General features: G+C 35.3%; 4 protein-coding genes across 4 annotated transcripts; 3 read left to right on the top strand and 1 right to left on the bottom strand.

Moving 5' to 3' along the window:
* The first annotated feature begins 158 nt into the window (after nucleotides 1-158).
* On the top strand, nucleotides 159-7080 carry LOC110705130 (SUMO-activating enzyme subunit 2-like). Its single transcript, XM_021882970.1, has 11 exons — nucleotides 159-501; nucleotides 659-748; nucleotides 1923-2006; nucleotides 2082-2300; nucleotides 3141-3242; nucleotides 3341-3793; nucleotides 3887-4116; nucleotides 4580-4673; nucleotides 4766-4948; nucleotides 5031-5128; nucleotides 6403-7080. Exons 1-11 carry the CDS (start codon nucleotides 469-471, stop codon nucleotides 6752-6754), a joined length of 1938 nt encoding a protein of 645 aa, XP_021738662.1. The 5' UTR covers nucleotides 159-468; the 3' UTR covers nucleotides 6755-7080.
* Nucleotides 7081-9337: 2257 nt separating this feature from the next.
* On the bottom strand, nucleotides 9338-13972 carry LOC110705129 (probable receptor-like protein kinase At4g39110). Its single transcript, XM_021882969.1, has 2 exons — nucleotides 11808-13972; nucleotides 9338-11574 (listed from the first exon to the last, which is right to left on the bottom strand). Exons 1-2 carry the CDS (start codon nucleotides 13431-13433, stop codon nucleotides 10642-10644), a joined length of 2559 nt encoding a protein of 852 aa, XP_021738661.1. The 5' UTR covers nucleotides 13434-13972; the 3' UTR covers nucleotides 9338-10641.
* A 952-nt stretch (nucleotides 13973-14924) lies between these two features.
* Nucleotides 14925-18547, top strand: LOC110704877 (26S proteasome regulatory subunit 10B homolog A-like). Its single transcript, XM_021882690.1, has 10 exons — nucleotides 14925-15030; nucleotides 15219-15338; nucleotides 16071-16204; nucleotides 16670-16831; nucleotides 16964-17050; nucleotides 17160-17246; nucleotides 17343-17483; nucleotides 17590-17781; nucleotides 17871-17969; nucleotides 18239-18547. Exons 1-10 carry the CDS (start codon nucleotides 14925-14927, stop codon nucleotides 18311-18313), a joined length of 1203 nt encoding a protein of 400 aa, XP_021738382.1. The 3' UTR covers nucleotides 18314-18547.
* A 2216-nt stretch (nucleotides 18548-20763) lies between these two features.
* LOC110704876 lies at nucleotides 20764-21861 on the top strand. Its single transcript, XM_021882689.1, has one exon. It carries the CDS (start codon nucleotides 20764-20766, stop codon nucleotides 21859-21861), a length of 1098 nt encoding a protein of 365 aa, XP_021738381.1.
* Nucleotides 21862-25466: the final 3605 nt, after the last annotated feature.

Below are 25466 nucleotides of genomic sequence, written 5' to 3'. Positions count from 1 at the left end.
TTTACATATTAATGACCAATCCGTCGTATTTAACAAGATCACACGTCAATATGTTTTTTCATGCAATTATCAAAGATTCGGTGGTAACCTAATTTCTATTTTCAAACCATCCCATCAACGAATCTTTTTTTTTTTTTTTTTTTTTGCTTGGAATAGTTGCGAGATCTAGATCAATAAATAGCCTTTTTTCTGTCGCTTTGACTTCTCTACTCACTTGGTGAAAAAATACACTCTCTTAGTTCTTGCCTTCTTGGCGCCCGCCACTCCCTCGTTTACTCAAGAGCAAGAGAGAGAAAACTTAAGAGAGAGAGAGTGAGTGTTTTTTGGGGCAAAATCTCGCAAAATCAACCTCTTTTAGATTCCCCCCAAAAATTTCACTAAACCCTCAATTTTCGCTCTCAATTTAATCCCCAGAAATTCTGAAATCCCTAATTTTACTTCAAAATTCCCATCTTTCTCTCTCTTTCAATGGCTTCTCAGCAACAGTTGAACGCCATTAAGGTAAATTTCTCTGCAGTTTTTGCATGGCATGCCCTAATTTTTTGCTTTTTTTTTTTTTTTTTTTTGGAATTTAAGGGTTTACTGTTTCGATTGATTTTGCTGTGAAGTATATCATTGAATTTGATTTTGATTTTGTTTTTTTTTGGTGGAAAATTAGGGTGCGAAAGTTCTTATGGTTGGTGCTGGTGGTATTGGCTGTGAACTGCTCAAAACCCTCGCTCTTTCTGGCTTCCAAGACATACATATTGTGAGATTTCTTCATCATTTTCCTCAATTTTATAATTTTTTGAAAGTATTGTTATTTTCTGGCACCTAGGGTTTAATTTAGTGTTGAAGTTTTAAGGGTTTTAGGTTGTGTGAAGTTCAATTGTTGTAATAGGTAAAATTAATTAATTATGCGCGAAAAATGGTATAAAATTAATTATGTTCGGATGGGCGCATTTTGCTTGGCTAATTAGTCAATTTTGTGTGAAGAATTAGCCAATTTAAGCTTTATAAGGCTTAACAGCCATATTATGCTGTTTCTCTAAATTGCATGTCATAATTATAGTTGAATGAAGTATCATTCAAGTGATTTCTTTCTACATTGGCTGTTAAAGTTTCGTTATGAGTAGATAAGTTGAATTTGAGACCTTTTCGCCTTTTTGGGATAGAGAATGTTTATGTGTTGCTTTCAGAAGTACCATAGACAATAGTGTCAATCCTGGTGACACGAGCAATTCAAGTCAATCTTGATTTTAAACTGTGATGCTTAGTATCATGAGGTGCTTTCTGTCTATGTACTTAGCTGGCTGTGCTGTTGTTTGAATGTGCACCCAAGTGTTCTGATGTTAAGATTAGGTAATTTCTCAGAATACATTCGTGGTTTCATCTAATTTGGAGCCCCCAAATTTCATGTGTACTTGAGAGATATAGGACTGAAGATAGTACTTTGGTGATGGTTTCCTATATGACATATGTGAGGGGTCATGGGCTTAACAACACATTGTTTGAGGTTTATTTCAGTAAATTACAGTGTTGTTATATCATGTGTAGCAGTCGATTGATTCTGCTAGATTTCTCGAACATATCTATCTTGTATGGATGTACCTGTCTTTGGTTTGCATTTACTATTTTTAAACTCAGTATAGGCAACACATCTTGAACTTGAACCGCGTTTTGTGATGGTATAATTCATCATAGAGATATGAACTGCTTTTACTATGCTTGCTTTTGGCTATAACTTCCTCTTTTTATTTTATTTTATTGCTGTATATCTTATAATTTATGTTCTTTTTGCTGCCGTGTTTTGTCATCTCTGTCCCCATTTCCCGTTGGAGAAAAAGGGTAGAAGTAAGCTAAAAATATTATTATGTGTTCTTTTAATGGTAAAATTTATTCAGTGGCTAGAGATTTCATCACATGCTCATTTCCATTTGCAGATTGACATGGACACAATAGAAGTTAGCAATTTGAACAGGCAGTTTTTGTTTCGACAGTCCCATGTGGGACAATCGAAGGCAAAGGTATGTATCCGCTTAGCATAGTGGTTTATGGATGACTGGCTGGGTAATTAATCTATCTTACTAAAACTCTTCCAGGTTGCTCGAGATGCTGTATTGAAGTTCAGGCCTCATATAAGTATTACTGCCCACCATGCTAATATTAAGAGCTCTGAATTTAATGTGGACTTTTTTAAGCAGTTTGATGTCATTTTGAATGGTCTTGATAATCTGGATGCTAGGCGACATGTAAACCGCATCCGCTTGGCAGCTGGTGTCCCACTGGTAGAGAGTGGGACTACTGGGTTCTTGGGACAGGTAATTTTTTCTCTGCTTAATAAAATTGTAACAAGTACATTAAAATGAGGTTGGCATCCATTTTTATGTTTTTGTTTTTTTATTTTTATAATTATTGTTTATATTACCCCCCTCCCTCTCAAACGTTGCTTAAAGCCTGCTTTTGTAGAATGGCTATATCACTGACCTCAATCTTGGTTATCAGGCTTAACGTGGCATGAGGCTTGATCGCTAACAGCCTTGCCTTGGTAAATGAGTAGCATATGCGCATGGAAAAAGGAATTGTAGAAACAATATAAACGAAGACATGCAGAAAGTTGGAAACTTTTAACAAAGTACAATATGGAAACTATAAATTTTAAACAATAGGTCACTTAACATACTTAAAAATCTGAGACTGTTTTGTTACCATCAACTAAAAAAGGGTATGAATGGTGGTTAGATTTATTTAAAGAGATTTTAGAAAGGAGAGATCATGTTTGACATATAATATCCTTACACAGGGGAAAAAGGTGGTTGTAGAAAATGAATTTTCCCCTTGAGTTTGGTTTTTGAGTTTTCAAGTTTTGGTAAGGGAAAGTGTGACCTTCGTCAGAATTTTATACTGCATAGTAGCTTCCCTCACTGCCTGGTTTAGGTTTTGAATAATGATGATGGTTTTTAAACTAGACTGCAGACAGGAGCTACCCTTAATGCAAAGAAGTATGTCCTAGAGCTAGATTGGTTATCTTGATTCCTTTCCACAAACTACAATTTTCTTCTACTCATCAATAATTTTATGTTAGTGCAACGGCTTAGGTAAATGCATCATCTGAATATTTTCTCTCATTTGTTTTTTGTTTTTTGTGGCGGGAAAATCAGGTAGCTGTGCATGTGAAGGACAGAACTGAATGCTATGAATGCTATCCTAAGCCCGCTCCGAAATCATATCCTGTTTGTACTATTACTAATACACCGTCAAAGGTAGTTATATGCTTCTTAACCACCAAATGATGCTTTTGTATTGCCTTCACCTCACACGACTTTGTATTGGTGATATAATTCTGTGCTTTGGCTTGCAGTTTGTTCACTGTATTGTTTGGGCCAAGGATTTGCTCTTCGCCAAGTTGTTTGGTGATAAGAATCAGGATAATGATCTCAATGTACGTTCAAGTGACGGTGCAAGCTCCTCCGAACACACCGATGACATATTTGAGCGTAGGAATGATGAAGATACTGATTGTTATGGAAGGAGAATATACGATCATGTTTTTGGCTACAACATTGAATTAGCTTTGTCTAATGACGAGACTTGGAAAAATCGCACCAGGCCTAAGCCAATATATTCTAGAGATGTTCTATCTGATAACCAGCAAAATGGAAACTTGGATCAAAGTTGTTCCAGTGGTGATCTAGCTTCAGTCTCAGCAATGGCAACACTTGGGCTGAAGAATCCGCAAGACGTGTGGAACCTGGCAGAGAACTCTAATGTTTTTTTGGAAGCTTTAAAACTATTTTTCTCGAAAAGAGAGAAGGTTTCGCTCCCTCCCTAGCTGCCATTTTGATCAGCCTATGATTCTGATTGGCTTTGGGGTATTAATTTACTTTACTGTTATTGCTCTAAACAGGAAATTGGAAGCCTGGCTTTTGATAAAGATGATCAGTTAGCTGTTGAGTTTGTCACTGCTGCTGCAAATATACGGGCTACCTCTTTTGGTATTCCTATGCATAGCCTCTTTGAAGCAAAAGGCATTGCTGGCAATATTGTACATGCAGTGGCTACAACAAATGCTGTAGTTGCTGGGTTGATTGTTATTGAGGCCATTAAGCTGCTTAATAAGGACTTGGAAAATGTGAGGTTGGTCCTGAATCCTTTGGTATCTATTGTCTTTTAACATCAAAACTTTCTATTTTATTTTAGAAGGTTGAAAATCAGAATTTGGATAACACTTTTCTATGATGTGATATGTGAAATTCCACAACAAATTTCATGTTTTGTTTCAGTTAAGCTTTATTATTTTCTCCTTGTCTCTCTACATCCCCTCTTCACTTTCATTGTGTGCCTATCTCTGCTATAATTTATCAGATTATTGTGGTTTTTTTTAAACTAAATCCCTCAATTTTTATCTTTTTAAAGTGAAGATCTGTGAAGTGCTTGAGCTTTGAGCTGGATGCCTCTCAATTGTAGTTGCCACATTTATTTTAATTTGCTGTGATTTATTTAAATTGCATATAGCTTACATAAGTGATGGACTCTGTATTTAGTTGTGAACTTGGTTTTTATTATGTATTTATTTGTTTTTTCTGAAATTTAAACCCAGGATGACTTTCTGTAATGAGCATCCAAAAAGAAAGATGCTTCTTATGCCTGTTGAGCCATTTGAGCCTAACAAATCATGCTTCGTCTGTTCTACGGTAATGGTTTTGGTCCTTGTCTACTTAACTTGCTCTGCTGTTGGAGTTCCTCTAATGACTTTTCCCTCTTTGTCATAATTCTATTTCTGTAGACCCCATTGACACTTGAGGTTAATGCTTCACGCACAAAGTTTCGGGATTTTATTGAGAAAATTGTCCGAGCAAAGTTGGGCATGAACCTGCCTATAGTAATGCAAGGTACTTCCTTGTTATATGAGATTGGTGACGATCTTGATGAAGACGAGATACGGAATTATGAAGCAAATCTTGAGAAGGTGGTTGCTCCTCTTATCTGTTTGAGCTTTATCAACATTTATATTGTGGTGTTTGAGACTCTCATACTTTGGCTTCCTCCAGGTGCTTTCCAAGCTTCCATCTCCAGTCATTGGTGGTACACTCGTCACAGTTGAGGATTTTCACCAGCAATTGTCCTGTGAAATCAACATAAAGCAAAGGTTTTCACTTGTTTATATTTGTTATGTCCAACATTTACATACATGCTATTGTACTTGGAAAGCTTTTATACTTGAGATAGTGTGGACAAATTTAATGATGATGATTAACTGAAATGAAGGATATGCACGGGCTTTTGATTGGCTTGTTTTACTCCCAAAGGCTAACCCAAACCGAGAAAACAACTCAATTTCTGGAAACATGGGGGACATAGTGTGTGTGTGTGTGTGTTTTTTTGGAGGGGGGGGGGATTTACAAATGGTTGTTCTGGTGCTCTTTTGGTTCAAGTCCTTCACAGATAACAACCATATGGGAGGGATTCAGAGGGCGGGGTATTTGCTATAGATTATGATTCAAAAAAGGGTAGACCTGTCAATGCCTGAAAATAATTCAATCAGGTGTACGGCTTTAAGTCACAGGTTTGCCGTATGAATTCAATGATTTTTGGTCTACCAAATAGAGCTGCTGAATATGTAGGTTACCTTATAAAATTTGTCTTTTCTCCTCAGGTATTGGTGATAGACACATCTGAACTTGCGATTCTTTTTTTTATTTATTTTATTTTATTTTATTTTATTTTTATTTTAGTGTATATTTATATATATATATATATATATATATATATATATATATATATATATATATATATATATATATATACGTCTCAGTAACATGATTGCTGTAAATAATTTATGTTCCTAGATAAGTGTGCTATATAATATGTATAGATGATGTTAGTGTTATTGATATACTAGCCTTGTGACGAAGCACGTTTTAATAAATTGCACTCTTCTATAAGAGTTATCCTAATGTTATCAGTATTCAGGGCCAGTGGGACTGTGGGAGTATGGCTCTGTTAGGTGAGAGTATGGGGCTTGATATGTACAGTGGTAATGTTTATGATGGTGTTTGTGATGGAAAAGAGACAATTGGAACTTGTGAATGTGGGATTTGGGATGACGTCTTTTCCTCCTTCATCTCCTCTGTTTCTTGCTGTAGTAAACCAATCATCATGCTTACTTTCTCCTCAGCTAGCTGGTTTCCTTATTATGTCACTGATACATCTATTTCTCGTTGTTAACTTATGATCATGTTTGATTTCACTATGAGTTCCTTTCCGATTTTAAATGTCATTTTTAAGTTTGAGCTATTTTCATTAGAAACGTCTCACTGTATAAACATAAGAAATAAGATGGATATTTCCTTGTTATATTTCTGGAGCCAAGTACTCCTAAATTGCCTGTAATGCCATTCATTTTTTTTACATTTTGTGCAGGGAGGATTTTGATGAGGAAAAAGAGCCTGATGGTATGGTTCTCATTGGCTGGTTGCAAGTCCCAACTGATACAGAAAATAAAACTTCTGCTCAGAATGGTGAGAGCACATCAGGTACAGGTACTGATCAAGCGGTGCCTTTAGAGATTGCAGAAATTGGGGAAACTGAAGTCAATGCAGTATCCAAGAAAAGAAACTTTTCTGAGCTTTCAAATTCCTCTGTTTCTCATCCTTCATGTGGCAATGATACAAAGTGCAAGAATAAAGACGTAATTTTGGAAGATGATGGTGATGATCTTATCATACTTGACCATTTGAATTCTGAAATGGCCAAGAAGAAAAGACTGGTATAAATTGCTTTGGACATTTTGTCCAAAACTATTTTATCCTAATTTACTGCATTAGAGATCTATTAGATTCGCCTAGCATTTGACCATGAGTTAGGTCTAGCCTTGCAAGCTTTTGACTCTTAACCGTCTACTTTTGTCTCATTGTCTTTGAAGGTTAGTAGTGTAGAATGGATTTAGCGGTTTGTCTCACTGTAAATTATTGACTGATGCACATTGCTATTGTCTGGAACCTATTGGAATCTTGTATGAGCTGACGCTTGAATTTTTGCTATTATGTTGATTATCAAGCTATTTTGGATATCAATATACTCTTCTCAGGATTTCCTTTCTGGTTGGCTGTCTCCTAACCTTATTCAACATGGTTGATGTTAAGACTGACCTGTTTATGCAATTACATTTTTTTTTTTGTATTAAAACGTGATGCAAGAAACTCAGGTTTGATACAGCTAGCTTTCTGAACTTTGCTTCTAAGAATGGCTTATGGAATGGCTTTCTTTGCTTTCCTTTTTCTGGAACTTAGATGCTGTGCATTTGTAGGAGTTCAGCTACCGGTTGCTGCGTCAAATCTCTAGTGCACAGAATCAGATATCATCACTTCCAAGATCAGACCTGTCCATGGAGTCAGGTTAATTCTTGTTGCAATGCTTGGATGTGCTTTTATTTCTTCCTCTTTTGCCCCCGTTTTTTTATCCTGTCACTGTGGTGGATTCTATTGCGTGGAGCTGTGTGACTATTGTTATGCCAGTTAATTTTTAGTTGAGGAGATAGATTAGAGTGAGGAGGGGGTACAGCCATTCAGGGTTGTTTCATAATCTAGATTAGAATATCTCAAATTCATTGCTTACCTTATCTCATTATTTATCATAGTAGGAAAAACTGCCTTCTCTGATTGTTCTAATCCCTATTTTAGTATTTACAAAATTTTTTGACCAAACCAACATATATTGTATCTAACCAAAAAAAGAAGGAAAAGAAAGTCACATCTTTTGTGACATTCTAAGCCGTATTTTCGTTTGGGAGGGGCTTTTAAACGCCTATGCAAGGCATAGGAGGCTGTGTGTTGCTTGATATTTGTAGTTCTTCTGCTTCTTTGGCTTCCTATGATCTTGTTTCTTCAAATCGTCCAATGTATGGACATCAGCCAAACATGCAAATGATCTTGATTTTTCCGAGTAGTATCGGGATAACCCTCTCCTATTAACCAAATCAAGAAACAATTCTTAGATTAGGAGCTTGAATCCTTCAGTTGATACTTCTACTTTTAAGTATAAAAGCAACATCTTTTTGTTTTGTTTTGTTTTTTTTGTTTTTTTTACTTCTAAGGTTAGTCTTTGTAAACTTTGACCATGAATTGGCATCGTTATGAATTCTCAATGTGTTTTCAAAGTATTAGCATTTCATAATTTATTTACATATAACTAAATAATTTGACGAAATTTAAATGTTAGATTTATTTTGAAACAAAGGGAAGCTATACATTAACTAAAGACATGAGAAGTCTGACATAACAATACGTGAAATTAAACAATCTATTTCTTTTTTTTTTCTTTTTTTTTTTTCATGAACCCAACTCAAAAATTCATATGACTATAATCCATTGAATTAAACATAATCATATCGATGATAAAATATTACCCGTCCCCAAATCATTCCTAACCTAACCTAGGGGTATCACCTCTACCCATATTTGATTTTACTTTGTGGAAGATTCATCTCCAGAGCATCCATGTCAAAAACATCTTCATTTGTTGTTTTATTCTCCATTTTTTTGCAAGAGATCGAAGGATCGATTTTGGGGGGGGGGGGTGATGGGGAAAGCCTTCTCTAGTTCTGCTACCTATTTATATATATGGATGAGATGCATGAATATACTATATAAGCTGGTGGATGAGAAAAAGAGTTTGGAACTTAGAAGAATATTTTTATTTTAGACGTCATAAATTGAAGTTGCTCAATTATAGTGTGGGGAATATAATTAGATTGGAAAAAATGAAAGGAAAATAAAATAAAATTAGTGGATAATTAGATTGAAAAACATAAAAGAAAAATAAAATTTAGTGGATTGTGTTTTTAAGCCTCTGAATCATGTGCTTGTGTATTCACCTTATTTTCAGATGGCGGAGGTTGTGTATGACTTGACCGTCGGTATATCTTTAGACGTATATGGCTCTTTGGTCTATCTTTAGCTATTTTTAAGCCTACCTCTTTTTTAGAGGCACCATGTATTTGATGTATGCATGTACCCTTAATTCCTATCCCGCAGCCTTCTTTGACGGATAATTGCCCTTAATGATTGAGATTTTCGACACATTGAAAGTAAAATGACGACAATTACAAGCCATGTTGATTGAAAGGATGTGGTGAGATTTATAATAAAAGATTTATACTCTTGGATCATGCACGGTACTCCATACCCAATATACTTGAGTTATTTTACCTAAGTCTTTTTCTGTTTTGCTTAAAATAAACCTTGTGTTATTTTGCTAAAATAATACTCCGTATGTTATTTACTTCAAAATCATGAATAAAAAAACATGTATTTATTAAAATAACATGTATTTATTTGAAAAATAACAGATATAAATTGAAATAATAAACAGTTCACATCAAAATAACATGAATTTTATAAATCTGAGTACAGCGAAAGGATCAATGTTGAAAAAAAACATACAATATAAAATAACACATATATAAATTGAAATAACAAGAAGTTCATATTAAAATAACATAAATTTTATAAATCTGGAGTACCATGCAGTCATGCACATGGTACTCATGGTACTCCAGGAGTAGCATATAATTTGCGTTATTAAATTAGCAATTTAAGGTGCCATAGTGTCATTAGCCATTTAGCCTTGGCATCCAAATCCTTCTTTACTCCCTTGTGAAAAATTCAATTTCCTGATCCTCATCCGTACACCTCCTTGCACTTGTTGCATAGTCGCTTATTCTTTAGTTCATGTCTTAGATCGAGCAATACACACACATCCACATCCAAATAACTCTATTGGCCGGTAAGTAAGAAATCTTCAATTAGTATGTATTCGAGTATATACTTGTAATGTATTAAGTTAATTAATTAGCTATTCTGACTTTAAACTGATATTGGTCCAATAGATCAAAATGCCTCAAGGTTTTAGATTTTGTTCGTTAAGTATGACTATAAACTGACATTGGACCAATAGATCAAACGCTGGTATGGTATACGGTACTCAAGCTGTAATCTTACAATTTTTTTTTGTATTTTCGTAAAAGAACATAAGGATATAATTATGATGTATACCGTCTGAAATGACATAATCTTTCACAGAAACTCACAGCAATCATAAATCACTTAAATCTGATAAGCTATAAGTGTTCTACTTTGTACTTCATGTCTATTATTGTGCATCTTTTCAAATTAAGTGGTGGATGTGCGATTTTTGAATTCTAATTGAAGTTTTGCAATATGGACAGTTTTATTATTAGAGTTGCTGTACTGATTTAATCTATCTGAAGTAATTACCTAAGTAGTATTAAGAAATCAAAAAGTAAATTCAGTTGAAAAAATGATACTACTAGTTTACATGGAAATCTTCTAAGTAAAAAAATTTCTATTGCCTCTCATCTCTGACATATATATACATGAATTTATGAAGACAACACAAACATTAATAAGTTATTATCTGCAAGTAAGTTTACACTGCGCGCCAGAGCTTGAGAGAAATAATCATTCTAGACAAGAACATGCTATAACATCACTAAATAACACCATTGAATTGTTTTGACATACTGAGAAAACACAGCGAAAAAACAAAGCCACCTCCATTATCACCATTGAAAGCATCTGTTTATGAGCATTGATTTGCAATTTTCCAAAAATTAATAGATTTTTTTCTTAATTTTGTTTTTCATCTTCCACTGAGGTTGCTAAATTGGGCAAGTAGAGCAGTTCCAGATCGTTCATCGATGGCTTGTGTCTGCTCAGGAATGATAGCGTTTGGTTCCACTGCCACAGGTGCAGAAGCTGCAGTAGAGTTTAGGTTTGTAGAAGCATCTTCTGTCTTTCCTTGCGCCGATGCCTCTTGAATTTGCAACGCGTACTCCAGGTTCCATAGCACATCACCCATTGTAGGCCTGTCACACCCATACTCAGCCAAACATTTCTCAGCTGCCTCAGCAAATTTCTTCATCGATTCTGGGTTTATCGATCCAACTAAGACAGGATCGAGGATTTTTTCCAGCATTCCCTTCCTCTTGCAATTCATTGCCCATTCTGCAAGGTTCACTTGTTCTCTAGATAGGGCCGGGTTGATGGCAGGACGAGCACATAAAACCTCGAGCAAGACTACTCCGAATGAGTACACATCTGACTTGTCAGTAAGCTGCTGTTTCCTGAAATACTCTGGATCAAGATACCCGAAACTACCCTTTACTGCTGTGCTGACATGGTCTGCTTGTTGGCCTGGACCATCCTTGGATAGTCCGAAGTCTGCCATCTTTGCGACAAAGTTTTCGTCAAGGAGAATGTTTGTTGTCTTGACATCTCTGTGGATGATTCCTTGGGCAGATCCTGTGTGGAGGTAGTGTAGTCCACGAGCTGCTCCAATGCTGATCTCGAGTCTTTGCTTCCAAGATAATGGAGGCAAGTTCTTTCCATAGAGGTGGTCGCGTAAAGGTCCATTGGACATGTACTCGTACACCAGGATCATCTCACTATTCTCATCACAATACCCTATCAAAGACACCAAATGCTTGTGGCGAAGCTTGGACAGCATCTGTATTTCGGTCATGAATTCGTTGATACCCTGCTCTGAATGAGGGTTGCCTCGCTTGACTGCTACCTGTTCATGATTAAGAGATCAATGTCAATGTCCATACATCGATTATAAAGGTATGTTCTCGTCATCCTTATAAATGTTAGTTTGAGTTGTAAAATTAAGTTTATGATTAGTAAAATTCTGTTCTGTTTCTTTCAATTTGTCCAATGCACTATTAAATAGTTCATTCAAAATTTAATCAAAATTGTAACCAAAAACTTAATACTGGTGTAACCAAGCATTTTAAGGCGATTAACCTGGGTGCCATCCAACGTTCCAATGTAGACATTACCAAATCCACCAACACCAATGACACCACTGGCTGCAAAGTTTTTGGTGGATTCCTTGATCTCGTCGAAGGTGAACCTACGGCCAAGGCCACCAGTGGTGAAGATACTACTTTTATTAGACCCATAATTACTCTTACCAAAGACAGTTGAGTCCCCTGCATGAAGAGGAAGTAGCCAGGAGGAGAAGCTGTTTCTCCTTTGCCAATCCTGAGGCCTCTTATGCCACTTGATCACCATCGCTCCCAACCCGACAAACGCTCCAAACATCATAGCAAACCCGACTGCAGCAACTGTTTTCTTATGTTTGCCATCCGTAGCAGCTTTTCCATCCGGACCAAACTCCCCATCCAAACTACTTACCGTGTTGTTCATCTTGAACACCTCGACCCCATTGAGGATAGCGTTTTTAGCACCGGAATCAAGTGTTGACGGTCCAATTTGAACCGAGACTTTATCTTGATCTACCAAAGAAGAATCAACAACAATGTCTTGGAAGTTTGGGGTGGCTAATTTACCCGTAATTGAAGATAAATCCAACGCAGAAATAGCTGGTTTCCCATTAATGTAGACATTGAAATACAAGTCATTAAGGGCTGTACTAACAATGTCACAAAAATGTAGCCTTACTAAGTAATCGTAAGACTTCTCAACCGGAAACTCCCACGAAACGTTGAAGCTCTGCTCCATGGTGTTAGCATCAGCCATTTCAGCTGCAGAGGCATACACCGTTTGCGGCGCTATGTAAGGGGTGACTCCGTCAGGGTACTTGATGATATTGGTTTGAACATTGACATCTTTAGCCATATTTTTGTTCTTGATATACCCATCATCTTGGACCCATGTTCTACCAAGGGTGTCATTATCAGCTGTTATTAGGCTTCCACCTACATTGACTCGATACATGGTTTCGAGTGAGCTATGACTCAGACCATTAAACTGACCCACCGGAGACAAAGATTGGCCTGAATCACCAATCAACTTATCTGGCGCGGTAGACACCTCAATGGCATTGATGAAAGCAGCCGAGTTTTTCTGAGGCTCAAACCTAATAGAAAACCTTTGGGACTTAACATGGATGAGATACTCCTTCATTGTGAGATTGGTGGCACTAAAACTATGAAGAAGGGTGACTTCATTGGTATAAACATTAAAACTAGCCGACTCAAGCTTGAAAACATCGGTCTTAATAGGGAGGAAATGAAGGCGAACCCAATGCCAACCCGAGTCCTGCAATGTAAACGTGTAGGTTGCATCCTTTAAGAAAACTCTAGCAGAAGAATATATCTTAGAAGGTACATTTGCATTAGGGTCAGAAACAAGGTATTTGTCCTCCGCCGAAAGGAACCCATGAGCATCTTGGTCAGATTCATACGTTTTTCCATCAGAGGTGCTTATCTTTTCGTTGCTTCCACAAGCAATGTAGAAGTTATCTTTTGGGCTGAAGGTAGTTGCAGGGGTCGCGAGGGTGGAGATGGGAAGGGAGAGGAGAAGAACGAGGGGGAGGAGCGCGAATATTGTCATAGAAGAGATTGGTAAGGATGTTTGGGTGGAGGAATGAAGGGTAAGTGGTTTTTTTTTCTTGTCCAACATCATTCCTCCTAACCCAGGAGGGTGTAAAGGGGTAGACTAGGAGAAAAAAAACAGAACAAAAGCAAGAGAAATTCTAGGAAAGTTGTTCAAAAACATCAAAGTAAAAGGAGATTTTTGCTGTTTTTTTTTTTTCTTTTCTTCTCACTCTTGAAAATCGGAGGTGTTTTTTGCTTTGAGAAATGTTGGTTCGTTGTTGTTTTGTGTATTTTTGATGAATGGTAATGGTAAACTAAGGCAAATGTCCAAAATTTTAGCCAATTTTTTTGGGTTGATGATGGCTTTTTTTAGATAGAAATCTTGTGAACTATGTTTGGGATTTAATTAGCAAATATATGATGGTTAAGGGTTGTCAATGAATACAATCTTCTAACATTTTATTTTTTAAATCAATAGTTTAACATCTTTGACATAGTCAATGACTCAATCACCATTCAATTCCCATATTAGACAAAAAATACAAAAATATATTGCATGCTACGGAGTATTATGTACTTGTATAGTTGTATATGCTTGTTTACTAAATTTGATTTCTTTTAGCTTTATTATAGCAAATAAACTGTTACCTTAGTACAAAATACGTAGTATTACCTTTGCAATCCATCGTGAAGAATGTTATTGTATGAGGTGGAAATTCAGATCACGATACAATCGTTACATAAATCGATTGAGGCTTGTAAGTAGGTGCAATTAAGATCATATTTTGGCCGAAAAAAGAACTTGTTAACATTTTAAAAATGATTGGAAATAAAGACATAAATAAGGGATTAATTGAGTAATTCTAATTGTTCTTGTTCCACAAAACCTAATATATCCAAATGCTCATATTGATAATATTTGCTCATTTTATCATCAAATGAGCAAGATGCCTTAGATGCACCCTGCATTCAAGAGTATATTACTTCTATAATTTTCACTTAATCTACCTATTATTCGATTGATGTAAATCTCTTACCAATATAATTATTAAGTACGAGTATTAATTAATTAATTTTTTGAATTTTAATATAAGAGTAAGTTACATAGGGCCTGTTTTGATTTAGTGATTTACTAAGCTGAACTGAACTGTTTATAAGAGATGTTTATGAGAGAAGGAAATAGAAGCTGAACTGAACTGGAATTTAGAAGAGAACAGGTCCTTAAATATACTCGGTAATTGTTGTAGCTGCAATAAACTGTTACTTGTAGCATTCCTCACGCAAAAAAAAAAAAAAAAAAAATCAGCTACAAAAACCTGCTATTTGTAGCAGCCTTGACTACCTCAAGTAGGAAATCGAAGGCAAAATATAACTAACTAACTAACTCATACTACAATTTTGAGATATAAAAGTTCGCTCGTTTATATTGTTTGAATTCTTTGTGCCCTCAGCTAAGAGTTCTTGCTAACTATCACTGTTATAAAATCTCTCTTCATTCTCACAAAAACATACAAAATTCAATATTTTCTTCTTCAAATATAGACATTAGCAAATATCACATTGTACAAGATTCTAACTAATGTCGACGGAAGAAGACAATCGTCGTGAACATCGGAAACTCGTCATTGAAGAATTCCATTTGAGGCGTCTTCAGCGTCAATTGCACGAATTTTATAGCAGAATATGTTCGATTACTCGCTTACTATTCATGTCGTCGAAGTTAAATATTGAATTAAATATTTTATTATATATGATTTGGTTAATTCATTTCAATTTGTGTTTTCTAAGTGTCTATTTAATACTATAATCTTTTGTTGAATTCTTGAAAAGCTAATAACGCAAAATTTAATTTGTTCGAACTCAATATATTCAGGTAAAGAGGAGCTGGAAATTGTAAAAAAAGAGTACAATAAAACAGAGTTTGATCTTAGATATTTACAAAGCAGTGCCAAGTTAGTCGGAAAAGTCATTAGGCTTCTTAACAGTGAGAAAGGTAAGTCATGTCTTCTTCTTTTTCTTTGATTAATTCGGTTTTCTTGCACCCTGGATTTGTTTAATTTGTTGATTTTCTTGAATTTATCGTTTGTCTATGCACAACTTTAAATCGTTAATATATATCTTGATTACATATTTCATATGATACAAATCTAATATTTCGTATTCAATAACATACATGTTACATGAATTTATACATTTGATTATACATGAAGTTAGTCGGAAAAGTCATTAGGCTTCTTGACAATGAGCAAAGTAATTCATGTCTTCTTCAGTTCTTCTTCTTCTTTTTCTTGGATTAATTTGTTAATTTTCTATTGTTTTTCTTGAATTTGTCATATTGTTTGTCCATTCACAACTTTAAATCGTTAATATATATCTTGATTACATATTTCATATGATATAAATCTAATATTTCGTATTCAATAACATACATGTTACATGAATTTATACATTTGATTATTTTTAAAATTATGATAATAAATGGAAGAAGTATTCTGTTACATGAAATCTGCTGTAATGGTTGCTTGACAATTTTTGTGCTTATTACGTCTCTTAATTTTTTAATTAGTTAGTTTGTTTGTTCTTATATGATATTGATATCCAAGTGTACTGTATAGTAGACACTATTGTTTTCGACGCTTTTCTTTGATCAAATAGTTTGATTTGGCGTGGAAAAAAATCAATCAAATTTGTCACTGATTGATGTGTTTATATGTGAATGTGACAGTAAGTGTGGAAATTAGCAACGAAGAATGGATCGTTGGTTGTCATGACAAAGTGGACAAGGAGAAGCTAATTTCTGGAACACGAGTGATTCTTGATAAGACTACCCTCACTATTCTAGGAATTCTTCCTCGTGAAGTAAGTTCTAATCTCTTCTGCTATATACATGTGCCTTAGTTCGATCAGTTGTTTATATTTGCTGGTAATTGTGGATCGAAGTGACTTAATGTGGAAATATTTAAGTTGTTACGGAGTGTATGTAAACTTTTTCCTTCAAAGAACAAATGTTAGTGTCATTATATAGAAGATTTGAAGGCTGCATTTGATTCAATTCCTCGATCCATGCTTGATATGCATCTACTTTTCAGTCGAGTAAGGCAGGAGATCGAACAGAATGTGTGCCCTGTATTAGTAATTGTGTTATGTATGCCTTTTCTCAGCATCGGTTTACATCTTGTACAACAGTTTAGTACGTGACAATTGTCTATATATATTACTCCGTATGATACAAGGATTTATTTCGCTATGAATCTGTGATAGCTTGTGAGACTGTAATCATGGTTCCCTTATTATTTTGGGAAATCTCACTTATTTTATATGCAGGTGAGTCCTCTTGTATACAATATGATTCATAAAGATTCTCGAGATATTAGCTATTCTGCTCTGGGAGGGCTATCTGATCAGATTCGACAGCTGAAAGAATGCATCGAGCTTCCACTAATGAATCCTGAGATTTTCATTAGGGTGGGAATTAAGCCCCCAAAGGTAAGACGCGTGTGTGTGGCTGGCTGGCTGGCTTGCTATTAGAATTCCTGGTTTGTGTTCTTTTTAGGTGTGTTTCACATTTTAGTTCCAAGCTAGTCTTAATGCATCAAGTATTTTTTTTCCGAGATTCAGGGTGTTCTTCTCTATGGGCCTCCTGGGACGGGCAAGACAATGTTAGCTCGAGCCATAGCGAGCAATATAAAAGTCAATTTCTTACAGGTATATGAGAGTATTCAGTTAGATTAAAACTGCTGCATATTTTTTTTTTTAATTGATGTTTCTTTTAATTTTCTGGCATGTAATGATGTGCTTTCTTTTGCTGTTTTAGGCTGCTGCGAGTTCTATTATAATTAGTTACATTGGTGAGAGTGCTAGACTGATTCGTGAAATGTTTAATTACGCTAGAGATCACCAAGTAAGTGGGATATCTAATGTCGCAATGTAAAGTTTTTCTCATCATAAGTTGTACTTGTTTCAAATGATTTATTAAAGTCATTGCTCCTATTTTCAGCCCTGCATCGTCTTTATGGACGAGATTGATGCTATTGGAGGTCGACGACTAGGTGAGGAGGGTATGACTTCTGATCGTGAAATTCAGAGAACTCTGCTGGAGCTACTGAATCAGCTTGATGGATTTGATCAACTAGGCAAGGTATCATGACTGAAATTTAGTACAAGGATAGTTATGTTGTATGCATTGCTGTTGAACAATGTGATTCGGACCTAATATTTGACCACTAAGTGCTTGGTAACTGCAGGTCAAATTTATCATGGCAACAAACAGACCAGACGTGTTGGACCCTGCACTTCTTCGGCCTGGTCGTATAGACAAGAAGATTGAAATTCCATTGCCAAATGAACATTCAAGATTGGAAATTCTTAAAATTCATGCTGCTGGCATGGCCAAGTATGGTGAGGTCGACTATGAAGCTGTTGTTAAACTAGCAGAGGTGAGCAACTATTGCTTAAAGACTTGCATATCATTTTCTGTACTACATCTAACATGTCACTCATACTTTCTTATTGCCTATTTGTTCAGGGATTTAATGGGGCTGATCTACGGAACATGTGTACTGAAGCTGGCATGTTTGCTATTCGTGCAGAGAGAGATTATGTGATCCATGAAGACTTCATTATGGTAATGTTTGTCACAATTAGACCATTACATATCATGATGTGTTCCTTTTGAGTATTTAGAGTCCCCCCCAACCCCCAGAACATTCACTGTTTCGGCTTTTTGTCTCAGTAGCTTCTATGCCATTCTCACACATTGCAAGAATTAAGGCTCAAACTGATGAAATAAGAGATTTTGATCCTGTTCAATGTCACAGTTTAATTTAAAATGGTTAGAATACTTTGTTATGCAGCTTGTGCTTGAATATCTTATACTTTTTCTTTGCTTTGTAGGCTGTCAGGAAATTAAACGAGGGAAAGAAATTGGAGACACAAGCTAGTTATAGTGCTGACTTTGGAAAGGACTGATTAAGAACTAAGTGAAGATTGTATGTAAATTTCATAGTTGCCCCTTGTAAACAGTTAGTTTCTGTTCTTTCATTCTTTGTACTAGTAGTATATTACTAGAACTTCACAATACTTTCCTATTAGTTTTATTGTGTTGCTTTTTCAGCAAACAATTTCTGTAATTGTGTATCATGTAGCAACCTACTCTATGTTACATTTGGAATATGAAAATATGAATGTGCAAGAAACAGTTTTTTTTATTTGTACTATGTATATTGGTTTAAGTGTTTCATGACTTCACTCCTAAACATACTAACTTTAACAAGGAATACAATTTCTCCATTACTCAATATATGCAACGAGACTTTTAATCCGTGTATAATAGTGTCAGCTTGTTGCATGTCTTAACAAACGGAAAGAGGGGAGTTATTAGAATATAACTACAATCATCAAGGTGTTGGAATAAAGTTTATCATACATGAAGATGTAAAAGTAAGAATTCAAATTTGAGAAATAATTTTGCAATGATCATGCACTGTTCAATACTTTTAGAGTTGTAGACCTTGTAGTACTATATAAACTTTGTACATTGTGTAGAAGTAACATTAGTGTATTCATTCCAAAGTAAAACTATACATTGACAAATTTGAAAATTTCTAATTATGCAATTAATAAAGATTAGAGTGAGAGAAAACATCCATTTTAGTATTTTTTTTTTTTTTTTGACGGGGAGTAAAATCATTAATTCATAATGAGAGTATCCATGAGTACATAAGGAGAGACCTCATCGGGAAGACTCTATTTTCCCAAACTTGTTCTACATTAAAAGGAATAAAACGTGCAAGGTTGTGAGCTACTTCGTTCCCCCCACGTCGAACATAAAAAGTATACTTACAGAATTCAATTATGATGAATTAGGCTAGTAACGAATTCGAAGTACAACATAAAAAGTAACAATCTACAAGTTGCACTCATCAATAATGGCAGAATTAATTTTGGAATGTGAACTCTGTTAGAAGATAAGTCTAATAAGTGAATGCCAATTATTGATTTGATTACACAATGCTCATATAGGTCCAAACACTTGTGAACTCATATGGCTCTATGTGAGTAATTATTGTATTATTAGTGTAACTCATGGCTATAAATACAATGCCATAGAAGTAAGAATACAATGATAACACTACAACAATTTCACCCATCTTCTTTCACTCTTTTACTCCTTTTATTAATCAAAACTTTTCTATCGGTAAATTCTTTAACACGTTATCAGCACGAGTTTTCAGTCAAGTATATTTATACCTACTTCTAAAAATTTATAACAAATAATACTATCTACTTCTAAATGTTTCGAGGAGTATGCTCTATAGTTGCCCATATTTGGGATCCTCTATAACATTTACTATATATACCTCAAAAACAACGGTGACAGTTCTCTTACTTGTGAATTTACTACTATCATCTTTTGTTTATTCATGTTGATGTTTCTTTGTTTGATCCATGTTGATATTACATACTCATTTTACGTAAATTTTTATCTTAGTTATTATAATTGCTAAGTAGTTGCTTTGCATGCATATTATTATTAACTAGATTAACAAAAAGATGCAGCCTTTTATACTTATTATTTTTCTTACTTTTACATACTTTTTGTGTTTCTTTCCGTTTTCGAACCCATGATCTTTTATAGATATTAGGGCTATCGGACCACTACGGCTTGCATTCCCAGTGTGATAACCTTTTACAATTATAAATATATATATATGGACCATAATTTTATGCCAGTACGTTAGACTATTATATGATATTTTTACAGTTGTACAGAACAGTAACGGATAAACCTACCTCTATAAAAGACGGATTTTTCCCCCAATTTCACCACAAATCCCTTATCCCTTCCCACTTTTTATCCAAAAATCACCTAAAAAAAAAATAAAAAAATTTCACCCCCTTCTTCTCCGATATGTTCCCCGACGACGGCAACCAAAACACCCAAAACTTCACTTTTGAGGAAGATTTAATGAAGATAAAACAATATTTCCTTCTAATTACGGCGCTTGTAATTTTATTAGTAGCAATATTAATTTTTGTCATTATGTATAAGTAAAACTCACTTATTTTGTCGTTTTAGTATATTAAAAGCTTGTTTTTGTTTTATTATGTATGTTTGTTGTTATTAATCATCATTGTATAATATTACCGTTATCATTATAATTATTGTTACTACTATCATTGTTGTCGTTTTGCTGTTTTTTTTGCAACTAACATGATTAATTTTTGTCTAATCATATAATTACTCACAATAATAAACCAAGGGGGAGAAAAGACTATATTATTTAGGTTTATTATTATTAAATTTAATTATCACGTGTCTTATTAACTTAATTATAAATATGGAAGAACTAAACATGTGAGTTGTACATATAATTTGTTATTATAAACTAATTATCACGAAATTTGTTGTAGCTAAAATGGGAGACCTTATGAAAAGACAGTTCAGCATCTTAGATTTATCTGGAAAGAAATTTCTGGAATGGAAAGTGGACGCAATGATGAATTTGAAAGCTCAAGGCTTGGAGCACACTGTTAAAGAAAATAAAAGTCCATCTAGTCAAACAACTGATACTACCACTTCTGCAATGACTGTTGCAAAACCTGTTACTGAACAAGATAAGGCAAAAGCCTTAGTGTTGTTAAGGCATCAGTTACATGAAGGCCTTAAAACTGAGTACATGATGGTTGAAGATCCCAAAGAATTATGGGATTGCCTTAATGAAAGATTTGGACACCACAAAAGGGTGCTCCTTCCTAAGGCATTATTTGAATGGACAAATTTACGGTTCCAGGATTTCAAATCTGTAATTGATTATAATTCAACCATACATGAGATAGTGTCTATATTGAGATATTGTGATCATCCAGTTTTGGATGAACAGATGATTGAAAAAACACTCACTACCTTTCATGCAAGTAACATACTGTTGCAAGAACAGTATCGTGAAAGAGGTTTTAAAAAGTTCAATGAATTAATGAGTGTATTGCTTGTTGCGGAACAAAATAGTGAACTTTTGTTGAAAAATCATAATCTGAGACCAACTGGGTCTTTGGCCACTCATCATGAGGCAAATGCAACAAATTCCTATCCACCCGAGTCAAATGCTACAAGAAGAGGTGGACGTGGAAATTACAATGGCCGTGGAAAAGGCCGTGGAAATTATCGCGGACGAGGCCGAGGACGTGGTAGAAACAATTTTCAAAGAAACAGTAATTTCAAAAATTTTGAAAAACAGAAGGGACAGTCATCTGGAAGCCACAAACAAACTCTTTCAAAAGGAAAAGACACATGTTACAGATGTGGCATGACAGGACATTGGGGACGTACTTGTCGTACGGCCAAACATTTGGTAGACCTTTACCAGGCTTCTGTAAAAGGCAAAGAGAAAAATGCAGAAGCAAATTATGTTAATGAAGAAAATGCTCCATGTCCTACCCTTGATGTGTCCGATTTCTTCATGGACAATGCAGAAACTGGGAATGATTTCATTCTTGGAGAAAACAACAATGCTTAGGTTCCCCATCTACTAATGTAACATATGCTATGTTTTAATGTATTTTCTTAGTTCCCTGTATTTTAAATTTCTAGTCATGTACTTTAAATCTTTATCATCAATAAAAGTTTGTATGATATTATTCTGAACTAATCTTAAATTTATTTTATGAAGATATGGATCTACCTGAAGTTAGTTCCGAATATCAATGCCTTTTGGACAGTGGAACAACACATACTATCTTAAAAGATAGAAAATATTTTTCACAACTAAAGTTGTTTCAAGCAAATGTAAACACCATTTCCGGGTCAGCTAAATTAATTGAAGGATCTGGAAAGGCTTGTATAATACTTCCAAATGGAACAAAATTAATAATCAATAATGCTTTATATTCGAGTAAATCTCGAAGAAATCTCATAAGCTTTAAAGATGTACGCCAAAATGGCTATCATCTAGAAACAATGACGACAGATCAAAAAAAGTATATATGCCTCACGGCAGAAAAACATGGCAAGAAACATATATATGAGAAATTGCCAGCATACTCTTCGGGGTTATACCGTATAAACATACGACCCGTGGAAATCAATATGATATCTAACCAGAAGTTAGATGACAAACATTTGATTATTTTATGGCATGATCGTTTGGGACATCCAGCAACTGGGATGATGCAAAGAATAATAGCACATTCAGTTGGACATTCAATAAGAAATGTCAAAATTCCCCGATCAGATGAATTAACATGCTCTGCATGTTCACTTGGCAAATTAATAATAAGGCCATCTATGAACAAAATTGCTACTGAATCTCCAAAATTCTTGGAAAGAATTCAGGGAGATATATGTGGGCTAATTAATCCAGCATGTGGACCATTTCGATATTTCATGGTTTTAATTAATGCCTCTACACGATGGTCACATGTTAGTCTACTTTCAAGTAGAAATGTTGCCTTAGCAAAATTACTTGCCCAAATCATCAAATTAAGAGCACAATTCCCAGATCATACAATAAAGAAAATAAGACTTGACAATGCTGGGGAATTTACATCCCAAACATTTAATGATTATTGTATGTCAATTAGAATTGATGTTGAACACCCAGTAGCTCATGTTCATACACAAAATGGTCTAGCTGAATCACTAATTAAGAGATTACAATTGATTGCAAGACCATTATTAATGAGGTCAAGATTGCCATCATCTGCTTGGGGACATGCTATAATACATGCAGCAGCGCTAATTAGATTGAGACCTACAACTTATCATAAATTCTCACCACTACAACTTGTTTGTGGTCGAGAACCAAGTATCTCACATCTAAAAATCTTTGGTTGTGCTGTATATGTTCCCATTGCTCCACCCCAACGAACAAAAATGGGTCCACAAAGAAGGCTGGGAATTTATGTCGGGTTTGAATCCCCCTCTATAATTAAATACCTTGAACCATTGACTGGTGACTTATTTACGGCTAGATTTGCGGATTGTCACTTTAATGAAACAGTATTCCCAGCCTTAGGGGGAGAGAAAGTGAACCCACATAAGAAAGAAATTGAACTCATTTGGAATGCAACACAACTGTTGATGTTAGACCCACGAACAAATATGTGTGAACAAGAAGTTAAGAAAATTGTTCATTTACAAAGTGTTGCAAATCAATTGCCCGATGCATTTGTAGACACAAAGAAGGTGACAAAATCACATATACCAGCAGAAAATGCCCCTGCACGTATTGAAATCCCAACTGGTAATAAGGCCATAGAAAATGAATCTCAGGCACGCAGAAAGCGTGGAAGACCACTTGGTTCAAAAGATTCTAAGCCAAGGAAACTAAAAAGATTGGATGGAATAGAAAATGAGACTAATAATGTTCCCCCGTCAGAAGGTCAAGAAAGACCAAATGTGGATGAAAGTAAAGAAAATGATGATAATCCAAAAGGGGACGAACAAGAAGACAACCCTACGGGGAATGAACAAGATGTTCAAAACATCGATAACAATGAAATTTCAATGAATTACGTCTCTACAAAGACTCAGTGGAATAGGAAAGATGTTATCGTTAATGAAACATTTGCAAATTCCATCGCAATCGACATCGTGTCTGATGAAAATGATGTTGAACCAAGAACTGTAGAAGAATGTCGACGTAGGAGTGATTGGCCAAAGTGGAAGGAGGCAATGCTGGCTGAGTTAAAGTCACTTGAAAAACGAGAAGTTTTTGGGAAAATAACCCTTACACCAGCAGGTGTAAAACCCGTTGGATACAAATGGGTATTTGTAAGAAAACGTAATGAGAAAAATGAAATAGTTAGATACAAGGCAAGACTTGTAGCCCAAGGATTTTCTCAAATTCCAGGGATTGATTATGAAGAAACATATTCTCCAGTGGTTGATGCAACTACATTAAGATTTCTGGTAAGTTTGACAGTCACAAAAGGACTGCAAATGCGATTAATGGATGTAGTGACTGCGTATTTGTATGGGTCACTCGATACGGACATTTACATGAAAGTCCCCGAAGGACTAAAACTACCAGAAAACCACAAGCCTAGACAACTGCTTTCCATAAAACTAAAAAGGTCACTTTATGGATTGAAACAATCTGGAAGGATGTGGTACAACCGTCTGAGTGAATACCTTATGAGAGAAGGATTCAAAAACAACCAAGTTAGTCCCTGTGTTTTCATAAAGCGATCACAATCAGGGTTCGCTATCATTGCAGTTTATGTTGATGATTTAAATATCATCGGAACCCCAAATGAACTCGAGAAAACTGCAAAATACTTGATGAAAGAATTCGAGATGAAAGACCTTGGGAAAACTAAATTTTGCCTTGGACTACAAATTGAGCACTTGAGTCATGGCATTTTTGTCCATCAATCAAACTATACAGAAAGAGTTTTGAAACGTTTCTTCATGGACAAAGCAACCCCAACCAACTTCCCAATGGTTGTTCGTTCTTTGAATATGAAAAATGATCCATTCAGACCCCGAGAAGAAAATGAAGAGATTCTGGGTCCAGAAGTACCATACTTAAGTGCAATTGGAGCCTTAATGTACTTACCTAACAATACTAGACCCGACATAGCTTTCTCTGTGAATTTGTTAGCCAGGCACAGCAATGCACCAACATATAGGCATTGGAAGGGAGTTTGACACTTACTCCGGTACCTATGAGGGACACAAGACCTTGGTTTATATTACCAACCAAAATAAGATGCTGCTCTCATTGGGTATGCAGACGCTAGATACTTATCAGATCCTCAAAATGCCAAGTCACAAAATGGATATGTATTCACTTATGGCGGCACTGCAATATCATGGAAATCAACAAAGCAGACATTGACCGCGACATCATCAAATCATGCAGAGTTGATAGCCCTCTATGAAGCAGGACGGGAATGTGTGTGGCTGAGGTCGATGATCAGTAATATCCAAAAGGAGTGTGGAATGAACGCAATAACAGAAGACCCAACCATCATCTTTGAAGACAATACAGCATGTATCGCTCAAGTAACTGAAAGATATATTAAAGGAGATAAAACGAAACATATTGCCCCAAAACTGTTCTTTACACATGATCTGCAAAAGGACGAGGAAATAAATATCCAGCAAATTCAGTCTTGT

The sequence above is a fragment of the Chenopodium quinoa genome, unplaced genomic scaffold, assembly GCF_001683475.1.
Source record: "Chenopodium quinoa cultivar QQ74 unplaced genomic scaffold, ASM168347v1, whole genome shotgun sequence".
In the NCBI taxonomy this organism is placed as follows: domain Eukaryota; kingdom Viridiplantae; phylum Streptophyta; class Magnoliopsida; order Caryophyllales; family Amaranthaceae; genus Chenopodium; species Chenopodium quinoa.
This window is presented reverse-complemented; position numbering and strand designations above follow the sequence as displayed.

Coding starts and splice junctions, on each gene's coding strand:
- LOC110705130 (XM_021882970.1), top strand. CDS start 469: ATGGCTTCTCAGCAACAGTTGAACGCCATTAAG. Junction 502..658: donor AACAGTTGAACGCCATTAAG/GTAAATTTCTCT, acceptor GTGGAAAATTAG/GGTGCGAAAGTTCTTATGGT. Junction 749..1,922: donor GCTTCCAAGACATACATATT/GTGAGATTTCTT, acceptor TTCCATTTGCAG/ATTGACATGGACACAATAGA.
- LOC110704877 (XM_021882690.1), top strand. CDS start 14,925: ATGTCGACGGAAGAAGACAATCGTCGTGAACATCGGAAACTCGTCATT. Junction 15,031..15,218: donor CGAATTTTATAGCAGAATAT/GTTCGATTACTC, acceptor CAATATATTCAG/GTAAAGAGGAGCTGGAAATT. Junction 17,484..17,589: donor GATTTGATCAACTAGGCAAG/GTATCATGACTG, acceptor TGGTAACTGCAG/GTCAAATTTATCATGGCAAC.
- LOC110704876 (XM_021882689.1), top strand. CDS start 20,764: ATGGGAGACCTTATGAAAAGACAGTTCAGCATCTTAGATTTATCTGGA.
- LOC110705129 (XM_021882969.1), bottom strand. CDS start 13,433: ATGATGTTGGACAAGAAAAAAAAACCACTTACCCTTCATTCCTCCACC. Junction 11,575..11,807: donor GAACGTTGGATGGCACCCAG/GTTAATCGCCTT, acceptor AATCATGAACAG/GTAGCAGTCAAGCGAGGCAA.